We start from the raw sequence: 11,768 nt of genomic DNA on the forward strand, positions 1-11,768 counted from the left end.
ATGTCCAGATAACTCATAGACTACATACATAAACCCCAGTATATTTAAGCATATTCCAGTAACAAATCTGATCAAAATACAAAATCGTTGTCAAGGATTCAGAGGTGAAAACATTATATCTCAGAAAAAAAAACACTAACGAAAAAATGGTAATTGCACTTTGTGTAAATACACACACAGTGACAGAATACCCCAATGACTTCCAGCTAAATTCGTATCTACCCCCACTTTGTGATGTACTTTATCTCCTTGCTCTTGTTGGCACTGGTAAAGGTCATCTTTCATATCTTTTAATTCACGTGTCTTTGCCACCAGCTGCTGACGTTTCTGGATCTGTACTGTACCTACAAAGACAAAAAAAAACCCCAACTTTGATAGTCTGACTTACATTAAGTATTTAGAGGAACAGATGAACCTAACCATCATCTTAATTTTCTCTGCAAATTCAAAAACATCCTTACTTGACAATTTCTGCCCAGTACTTACTAGTAACTATTTAGCTGTAACAAAATCAAGATTATAAAACCAGATTGTTACATACTGGTTCTGTTTCTTCCAACAATAAAGAATTTCTCAAACAGACCCCAAAATATGCTATTGCATCGTCCTTTACTTGACTATAACAAATGAAGGAACTGTGGAACACTATAGAGAAATAAGTTAGATACAAAACAACAAAAGCTATGCAGGAAAAGGGTATGTGTGACTTTCTTGCCATTTTTTTAATAATATGAAAGCCAACCAGGTTACAAGGGAGACCGTGAGTCCATGCATTACTGGTTTCAGAACTACAACATTTACTGGTAAGTAAAGTTACATGAAAGAGAGGATATTAGCACAGTATTTAAACTTCCATTCAGAAACACAATTATTACACACTGCTCACAAAGCAGCAAGTATTGTGAGCTCTATCTTGTCACTCTTATCCATTAGTGAAGGCTGAAGAGTTATCTTTCAATTGTCAAAGGCTGAGACACACTATTTTTCTTTAAAAATACCTTCATTGTACTAGCTACCACTTTTTTCCGCCAAGTAAAGCTTCTTTACTAGTACTTCCCTACCTATACACGTTCTGTAAATCCCAATATTGATGTAGGTTTTCTTTCTTTGCCTTTAAGATTCTCCTGAATTGACTCTACAGCAGATGGCAATGGCAAGTTTTAAGTATTTCTTTCAAAACCAATGCTGTACAAGCAGAATTCTATTTCTCTATTTAAAGGCAGGGAGTAGGTATTATTACACAGAAGAAATCCTATAAATACAACTACACTGAGGAATTTTTTGTGCTCTCTTCTGTTTAACATCTTGGAAAGTATTAACAGTGCTCTATTAAACCAAGTTGAACCACAATAGCTCAACATTTTTACAGTAATGATTTTAAGTTTGCAAACTCCTAGTAAACACTCATTAGAAGCAGAGATCCTTGTATAAGTGAATTTAAGTATGCTGATAGTAAATCTGATTTTCATACTTATGTTTTATAGGTATCTTTGAAGAAGTATTTTTTAAAATATAAGTATGCATACACATATGGATGTGCATGTACACATACACACATGCACAATTTAAAAAGTAAATCTGAATGCAAGGAGAGCATCCACAATACATCACTCATGACTCTTACCTTCAGGTTTACCTATCAACAAATAAAATCAAGGTCAAGTGAAAATTAATACAAACCTCGAAATACATGTCAAAACTTAGACCACTATCAAATAGTCAAAAGCAAATCCAACTAGGATTATATTCCCAGTCGCAAATCGAATCACAAGTCTTCTTATGAAGGCACATTTTCATATAAAACTAAAACTACTGAGGAAAAGTTACTATTAAAAGTAAATGCCTTCTATAATTTTTATCGTAACGTGTCTTAGAAGATCAGAATTGCACTATGTAGATTTAGATCTGGAATGAGCTCTGGTTTGTTAAATGTAGTAACAATCTGTGTCAGGTTAAGTTTAGGCCATGTGCTGAACACTGAAAAGATGCTCCTATTCTGGATTCCCTAAACTACTCTGGAATTGTAAGGACAACTACTGTGTATTTTTCGCCATCAGACAGAGAAAGATATTAATACTGTGAACTCCTGTAAAAAATATGCCTTGCTCTTACGTTTTCCAGATGAGTACATGTGGGACGGAAGTCTGAAATAACTCTCTGAATGCTGACAGGAATGGTAAACACTACCACACTTCTATTTCCAAAAAAGAGATGTGAATAACAATGGCTACACACTGCATTAGGAGAACAGTAAGAAATTTCTATCTGGAAGTGCAACCAAAAAATAATTTCTTTCTATTTAATTTTAGAGCAGTGTATGTTAAACACAGTTGCACTGCTGAAGGGCCTCCCAATATTATCCATACGTTGGATTTTTCTCATTTTTTAGGTTTAGATTGTTAACAGAGAACAACAACATTAGTCACAATAAAACAACATTTGTTGTGTAAAATGTCGATTCTATGATTTTTTTTTTCTATAAACTCACCATAGAAGTGTCCAAAGCCCATGCTGATGGCAATCACCAAAGCTAGTATGATGCACCTGTTAAGGCCAGAACTGAACTGACGCTGGTGCTGCTCTTCTCTGGGAGGTTCAGGCTCGGGTTCAGGGGGTGATCCACCCTCAGCCTCAGAGCTAGAGATCAGCCTCTTCTTAGCCCGACGTTTTCGCACTGTGGGACTGGACTGATTGCTAGTTTCATCACTACTTGATTCATCTTTGCTAGCCTGAGATGAAAAAACTGAAAGCCAACAGAGAACAGTCTTTAAAATGCATTAATCGTTACTTTAAAAATAATTTCAAGCACCAAAATCCATCATATTTAAGTAAATATATATTTGGCACTTATCTTAGAGAACAATTATAAAACAAAATAGAAATTCTCAACATTATTTACACCAGATATTGTGCAAGAAATACTTGATCTCCAAAGCTAAAAATTCATTGTTTAAAAAAGACAGAGAATCAAGAAATCATCAGCAAAGAGCTGTACAGCACTTCCCCATACCTTCTTGTTCACTCATTAGAAAGTATTTCTTTCAGACAATCCTGCCTCTCAAAGTATCTCCACATATTGCCTCTGCAAATTCTTATGAAGTGGGCAGGTTGAGAATTCAGTTTTGCTTCTTACAGATATTGAGACTGAACTATTTAATAAAAAAAGAGCAATGTAAAGGCTTGCTAGAAGAAAGCCTCCTAGAAGACAGACATGGTTTTCCTATATTCTCTCAAAACACTTCATTCTATAATCAACATGCAGCTGCAGATAACATTCCAGTAAAGTTCCATTAATGCAGATATTATAAATATCTAAAGTTCTTCATCGCAAATTTATTTAAATACGTAATTTTGTTTACTTTTAATATCTACCATATGCTACTTCTTAACATCTTCACCTACCCTTCAAAAAAGCCATTTTCAACTGCTACTGCACAGGAAAAGAACCGCTAAGGTGCTTCCGCATTTGTCGTCCTCTAACACTCTGAATCCAAAACACTTCTATTACCTGACTGACACTTTGGAAGATTGATTTGGCGAAGATTTGAGATATGAATAAATTCTAACCAAAAAATAACCATTTACAGCATTTTTTAAAAATGTTATTTATGATATCATGTGTGTTCATGCTCCTGTGGCCCCAAAGCTACGCATTCTAACTGGGAAAATAACAACTGAGCTGTAATTGCTTGTGGCTATTAGTGGTACAAATGCTTGCTGCATGTGTTGTAAATAATTTTATATTTTCCAGTATATAAGTAATGATTATTTAATCTCCTTCCTTTTAAAGCATCATTTTCAAGTGTAAGGTAAATATCAAGGGGAAGCAATAGCAGGGTGAAAAAGCAGCTTTCAAATCCCTGCGTTCATGTACCCAGTTCACATGCCTGAAACAGATTCCATGTGATCAATGAAGCCTCCAGTACGTGACAAAGTGCTCCCCACTCAGACACTAAGATTTGATGCCCGCAATTGCACAATGCTAATGCCCCTTCTAGAAATACAGTTGTTCATTCTCATGTCAGAGATCAACACTCAAACATAAAAATATAAACATAGTCACTGTCCTTGAATATTTCACGACTTAAAATCATTTGTCTGAGCAAAGCCATGCGCGCATGACCAAAAAGACAAGAATGACAAGCAGTGCTAGCCACTACCTATAAAAAGCATTACCAGTTAAGATTCTTCACTTAAATGAATTCCAAATTAATATAAGTGATTGCACCAATCCCAGAAAAGATTACCAATTAGGCTCTGGAATACATGTCTAATTTCTAACTCCATGGACAAGCAACATGTCAGATATGCAAGATTACTTCCACTCTTACTTTAAAAAAAATCCATGTTAGTTAATTAGTCAAACCAGACTAACCAAGCAGACATTGCAATAGACAGATCACCTAAACAGCAACCTGACATGCAGATTCTCTAACAAATTTATACAGCTTAACAGAGAAAGACAGTTTTAGAATCGATCATTTAAGCAGATGAATACTCTTTCAGTCCTGGACAATAACAAGAAGCATTCAGAAATACAACAGGTTTTATTACTGCTTATTTGGGTTTGGGTTGGTTTTTTTTCCAACAACCAAAGAAGCTTACACATATGGAATACAAAAGAGGTTAAGGAACTAGCTGCTTCCAGCCAAATGGGAAATTGATATACACTGGACAGCAAAGAACAGGAAAGAGGAAAAAAAACCAGACAATCAGAAAGCAGACAGAAAAAGCTGTATTACACTTAGAACCATTTACAAGCACTTACTGACAAGCTGTCAACAGCACTACACTTTCAGACAAGAATGACACTGCCTTACAGCTGCTGTACAAATTCAGCACAAAGCTCTACTCTAACACTCACAGGATGAAAAGGACTATAGATGAAACAAAGTGTGACCATAACTGCAGCCCAAAATTCTAGCTTCTGCTATGATTTTGAAGTGTCAGATCTACACTGGAAACCAGATGAAGTAACAATGCCAGCTAAGGAAGTGGTTTTCTTTGCTGTTTCTGCACAGACATGACTCAAGCCCAGATGCAGTTTATTTCAGTATGTGAGTGCTTCTGTCAGTTAACTTCATTCATGAAGTAATATTAAAACATTTCTGTTTGCATGATGAATACAGCCTAAACAGAAATTGGATTGCAAGTAGAAGTGGCATAAAATCATTGCAGAATGTTTCAGTATCTATGAGAGGAACATCTGAAGTCCGTTGTTTTCAAACTCATAGAAAACTCAACAAGAAGTGGATGCCAAAGACTTCCACTGCCAAAAAGTGGCATGATAATTTTGACTGCTAAAACTTTGCCATTTAAAATAAATGCCAAAGTACTCCAGATATTTTCTATAATACTTGGTCAAGTAAATGCACAGTGCCAAAGACCGTGCTGAAATCAGCTTAAGTTAGAAGGAAGAAAGCCTTTTTGCCAGTCACACATAGATTTGGAATCCAAGAAGAATCGTTTGTTTAAACAGTCAAGCATACATATTAAAATCTATTACAAAGCTTACTAATGCCCATTCCAAACTTACACGTAAGTTTAACATTTTTCAAAAATGACAGCCTAGCAGAATTCTTCAGTGAGGACTGGCTTTCAGCATTGGTTTGGAATATCACTGCTAAAACATCAAGTAAGACTGCTAGTGATAATTTTAAGAACACTCCATGCAAGCCGTAAGCAATCAGCTTGACACAAGCTGATCCAATTTAATCACACCACCTTGGAAAGGAAGACTGCGAGACACATGCTCTTTCACCTCATTTCCCCATCCCCTTACACAATCGGGAATCTTCCTCAGCTTCTCCAGCCAACTGACTTTTGTGTATAAAAACATGGGAGGGAAGAAAAAATGCATTTTTAGAACTCAGCCTTTAGAGAAGTCAACAAAATTTTAATTAAAAATTACATCAAGTCTAAAGAAGGTGACAGTGTTGCTACAAAATCATCACTGGGCATACCTAGACACTAAACTGTCATTTTGCTTTTCCAGTGGATATTATACAGATACATGAAGGTTTAACGATGTTTTACTCTAGTTCTAAGATAAAACAGTATTTTAAGAAGAACCCTGCTCTTGTAACAAACCTATTTTGAAAGGCAAAAATCCAGTAACACAAGTCTTATAGAGAATAAAGAGAACAGACAAGATTACAAATAAACAGTTAAACAGAATTTAAAAAGACAACTAGAGAACTATAGAAGAGTAACACAACAATAAGGTTCTTAGTTTGGGTGCAGTGAGTTTTTGGTTTTTTGGTTTTAATTGGCCAAATATTCTTCCTTCCTCTTGAATATCATTGGCTTGTACATTTGTGCTAAGAGCTGGGAGTATCTTTAAAAAATATTTATATTTTACATAGCTATGAAGGTAAGCCAACTCAATAAAAGCAAAAAACTGCCAAGAGAAAATCTACAATTATCCTATGAACTACAAGTAATTTTAATTCTCAAAAGTATGCTTTCTATTTAAAACAGCAAACACTAAAAGAGAGAAAATACTTTCAGGTATGAAGATTGCAGACATGTATTTGGACAAAGTCTTACTGTTAGGGCAACTAGATTTGTCTAGAGACTGCAAGTACTTGGACAGGTAGCCCACAAGACCAATTTTTCCCCCCTCTCCACACAAAGAAGGTTCCCTAAACAAAGGGGGTTTTTTTATTTATTTTTCCTGGTGACATTTCTGCACATAGTTGCTTAGCAATTTATTGCTCTTACCAGTTTCTAGGTGGGAAAACGCATATTGACTGCTAGAGGAAGAACCCATGTTAAAATCATCTGAACTTCGAGCTTCTTCACCATCAGCTGGAGCTTCCTCCTGGCTGTGAGTTTCCTCTGGCTTTGGAGCTTCAAGTGTAACAATGTCAGAATCATCGCTAATAGTTCCAATGCAAGACACATCATCAGGGATTTTTTCTTTCGTTTCCTAGGGAAATGGACAATGGAAAAAATGTTCAGATACATAAAGTAATTTTACAAAATAGCAAGAATTCTTAATACTTTTTAAAAAAAGGAAAAATTGGTATCTTAATTTTAATGCCTTCACAACATTGCTTGGCATCGTCAGTTGGATCTTAGAGAAGCTTTTCAATAACATAAATTACCTCTGGAACTGTCTGAGTTTCCTCAAAAGCAGAGAGATTATTATCTACCACTGGTATATCTCCAGCACTGTCACATTGAGCTATAGGAACAAAAAAAGGAAAAAACAAATAAAGAAATGAAATATTAAAGCAAGTAACAACAAATTACGCTCACTCCCATATAATATCAAAATATTTATAATTGTGAAAGATTTCTATTATCTACATCTATCACAGAAGGTTTTCTAAAAATACCTTAAATCTCATTTTTAATATCCCTCTTAACAAACATCAGAATCAAATTTGTCATTATGTTACACAGTGTTTTGGACGATACTTAAATTCAAATGTTCATACTGATCATAATGCAAGTAACCGAGAAAGGAAAAGCACAATCAGACAGAAATCAGCACTATATTGTAAGTTGATACCACAGTGTACATTTGTATGTTAGGATAATTAAAATATTCTCCAGATAGTCAGTCCTTAGAGTGTCTAGTCCTGTTTCTACATGGAGAGGTTATGAATTTGAAAACATGGCCCAGTCCAAATTTAGTCCACTGCACACTGACCCTGTCACATCTGTGTTCTCATACCAATATTAACAAATTGAGTATTAAATTTAGTAACTAAAGTGAGTGGAAAGACTTTTATTCTATTAGTATGCACCAGATTTATGCTTCCAACTCAAGAAATGCTAACACAGTGTCACAATGCTATTTTTCGGGTGTAAAAACATTGATGATTCCTCCTAAAATAGTCTTACTTGATCTATGACATTATTAAGGAATATTTCTTTATCAATAGTACTTCCACAAACTACCTTCCAGCAACATGAGTGCATACTATAACACATCTGAAGCACTGATAAAACAGAAGACATTATACTAATTCAATCTTTGAGACAAAAATACTCCTATAGAATTGAAGACTGAATATTTTCCATAACATTGATGAACGAAGTACTTTGACAGAGACCTACAAAGAATACAAAGTTTAGTAAAAATACTAATTTTGTGCCAGTGCCACAGCAGATACTTAGAACTGCTCCTCTTTTAACATTGTACCTTGTAAATCAATTGGTTGCTCAACTGGTTGCTCCTCTTCTTGCAAAGACACATATTCTTCTGACACAAACTCATGGTTGTCATTTGTGCTTCCATTTTCTGAAGTCACTGTCTCTATGTCAGAACCCTGGAGTTGAAGAGTTTTAAATGAACATTACAGTTATTGGGGCTTCCATCAGTAAAGCTGAAGGAAAGGGTTACAAAGAAAACAGAACATTAGTAATAAAAACAGAAGAATAATGACCTTTAAAACTGAAGAAGATTTTATGCACAGAAAACCAAGAGAAATACCAAGTAATTAACTAGATGGAACCAACCATTAATGTATAATAGTTATGACCATGATTGAAAAAAAGCAGAGGAGGACAACTCTAGGGGAAAAAAAAAAATCAGTTTAGGCATCAATTAACAACTACTCTAAATATTTTAAATAACTGTTCTCTATTAGACTTCGGTACTAAATAGAATTTAGAGAAGCAGAGGAGGTTGTCAAACAAGTTTTGAAGATGGCATCTAATTCTTGCACACACATCCAAATATTGTAGGTAAACACACCCCCTCCCCAGCACAGAACTTCAGGTGTACCACCATGAACTCTAAGTACTACTACCAGGAAAAAATACGTACAGCTCTACTCCATCTCAATTCCTACCAGCAAATGGCTGTTTTAAGAACACACCTCCAAACCCAGGAAAACAAAAATTTACACAATTTCTAAACTAGATTTCTGCCTTTAATGCAGAAAGAAGCCTTAGTTATGAGCCAGCTGCCAGTTTGAAACAACCTCAGAGCAAAACAGGAACTGAAGATAAACAATGCTGGGAGACTGCAGGGCACTAATGACAAGTAATATCGTTGACAACTCTAAATATTTAATTTTCATATTCTAATTTTTGTTTAAAAGAACGGATAGAACACAAGTTACTAGAAAATTCTAAACTTGCAAAACATAACTGAAAAATACTAAGTCACTCTGATCCATAAATAGCTTAGGCTGTTTTTGTAAACAGAGATAGCTATTTTTGCAACAGAAGGTGTGAAATTACAGTAGCAGCAATACTTCCAGATTAGTTTCCCTACATTTCAGGACTCAAGCATACATGTATGCTTTTGGTTTTGAGAGGAGATTGTACATCAGGAATATTAGATACTTCAAAGAGAGTTGTGTAACATACATTCTACAATCACATTCTGCGCAACTTAGGCCTGTCTTACTCACTGCTAGGGGCAAGTAAGATAAAACATCAGTCTTATCTAACTTCACATGTCTACACCTGAGCATATTGTTGAAGTCACCTTTACGATCAATACAGTCAGTGGCATCAAAACATCGAGTCATTTGATCAAATGTAAGTACTGACTTCAGGATAAGAATTACTGCTCTAGACTTGACTGACTGCATTGATTTAACCTGTACAACGCAAGCGTACAAGCCCATATCAGATTCAGTTGTCAACACTGTAGACACCCAGGCAACAAAGAATCCCATCCCAACAGACCCTTAATTGCTTCATTGTTTTCCTTTTGTGTCAAGCTTTATTTTACTAGGGATTAAAAATTACTTTTGTTTTAATAAAGTCATTGTCACTTTATACTAGTCCAACACCAAAAGATAGAAAACACACCCAAATTAAACCAGGGCTACACAGACATAATAGAGACAAATAGCTACAGCCCAAGGCTTGATCAAAGAATGAGGGACTTCAAGCATTTCACCCAAATAAAAGTATGCCTAAGAAATGAAGCTACAGCAGACATCAAAAGATGGACAGAAACACGACTGAAGTCATATAAATCTGATAGAGCTCCACACATCAGTTGAATAGGTCTTAAAAGACAAATATTTTGAATCAAGAACTGGTTTTTGCCTTGCACACAGTCTGTTAGCTCTTTCTACCTGCTGCCACACAATCTACCATCACAACTTCCTTACACAGCATAGATTGTTTTTGTGTATTTACTTATGAAAAATACCTCTTCAGTTTGCCTACTGAAAAAAAATAAACAACATTCTCTTAGGTGTTGCCACTTACTCAGTCCTGCACTGCCATATGAACTCCTCCTCCACCAGGTGCCAACATCCAGCTTATTTCTACACATGCAACACCTTTTGCTCTCCTGCCTCAACAACAAGGGCAAGGAAACCCAGGATTCTAACGTGAATTGCAAAAAATTTGCGTTCAAGTTGCTGAGAGTCCCAAAGTCACTTGGAAACTCAATCCTCCTTGCAGAATAATCTCTTAAACCTCAAATCCTTTCAGGGTTTTCAAGACCCTCCAAGTGTAAGCATGGCAAGCCCTTCCCAATCTTAACTATAAGCTCCAAAAATGCTCTAGTTCTCATTCCTGACCTTACAGTACAGATGTAAGGAGTGCTGCCATGCCCTCCTATCACCTTCATTTCCCAATAAACCTGATTTGCGGTATGGAATAGGTAATTACATACTCTCTGTAACACAACCCTCTCCAGTCTTCTAATAATCCTTCTAATAATCTAGTCACTGACTATAAACTTGCCTCTATCCTACTTTTTCATAATAAGTTAGAACGTTAGAACAGAAGGCTGTTCCTAAACAGCAACTGTTCAAGCTAGGATCAGATACCTCAGTTGTAGAAAAGACTTGGAGAAATTATGGAATCATTCCCTTCTGCACGAGACATTTTTCCTGCCCCTTAATCCCAACATTATTTTTTTTGTGGGGTGGGGAAGAAGGGAAAAGGTGGGATTTGGAAGAAAAAGAAGAAATATATTGCCAACAACAGACAAGTTTCATTCTGACTTATTTATAATCTCTCTTCTATATTCTCTGTTGACATACAAGCTCCACACAAAACAAAAAATACAAAGTTGAAATAATATTGTACGGCATATGGCTAGTCTTGTAACTGATAGAGCTTCATTAATTTGAGATTTGAGTACCTCATGATTGATGACAGTCCAGCCACAAGAGGAATCACTGTCACTGGAGTTTTCAGACATTTTCAAAGCACACTGCAAGTAAAAGTAGATTCTTTTAACATGCAAGATATATTAATTTCACTTGCTTGGAAAAAAAAAAAAATCAGAAGAATCCAAATCATGATGTTACAGAACACTACGCTAACTCACAAACTGTTATTCTGAAATTTTAAAACAAAAACCCAAAAAGAATAAAAGTTTAGAAAGAAAATATATTCTTTTGTACATAATTCCTATTATCTTTTTCATACCTAGAGCAACTATGGCTTTGGTAGGTACATACCTATTTTAGCCAGCCAAAAATCTCTTAGACTAGCTAAAACCACACACATGAGGCTAGCCACTGAATCAATAGTCAGATTTAAAATTTGTCTGTAGCATTACTGTTTAAGACATGTTTCAGTAGGTGAAATGATTTCTGAATTGTTACATTTACAGGACCTACAGCTTATTCAAGAGAAATACGGTGCTTTTTCAGAGAAGACACAAAATAGGATCTTTTGGAACTAACACTCCTCAACTACCATGCAAAACAGTATTTCATGTTTCTTTCACTCCTTTCAAGTAGTCTAAAATTCTCTGTTTTCCTCAGAATCAGTGTGAGTATCTGGAGACTGCAAAAACAGGACAAAAAAAAAAGTATAAATTTTACTGG

At 35.5% G+C, this 11,768-nt stretch overlaps 1 protein-coding gene across 1 annotated transcript in view; it reads right to left on the minus strand.

Annotated features, from left to right (window-relative positions):
- The window catches only part of CCPG1 (cell cycle progression 1), a 16,160-nt gene extending 5,017 nt beyond the window's left edge, over positions 1-11,143 (minus strand). The window contains exons 1-6 of the mRNA XM_009869425.1: positions 11,075-11,143; positions 8,156-8,282; positions 7,110-7,189; positions 6,724-6,931; positions 2,489-2,743; positions 201-344 (exon numbers count right to left, since the gene is read on the minus strand). Coding sequence (XP_009867727.1) covers positions 201-344; positions 2,489-2,743; positions 6,724-6,931; positions 7,110-7,189; positions 8,156-8,282; positions 11,075-11,134 — 874 coding nt within the window. The 5' untranslated portion in view covers positions 11,135-11,143. The remainder of the gene's footprint in view (positions 1-200; positions 345-2,488; positions 2,744-6,723; positions 6,932-7,109; positions 7,190-8,155; positions 8,283-11,074) is intronic.
- Positions 11,144-11,768: the final 625 nt, after the last annotated feature.

This window comes from Apaloderma vittatum, unplaced genomic scaffold, assembly GCF_000703405.1.
Source record: "Apaloderma vittatum isolate BGI_N311 unplaced genomic scaffold, ASM70340v1 scaffold39865, whole genome shotgun sequence".
NCBI lineage: Eukaryota > Metazoa > Chordata > Aves > Trogoniformes > Trogonidae > Apaloderma > Apaloderma vittatum.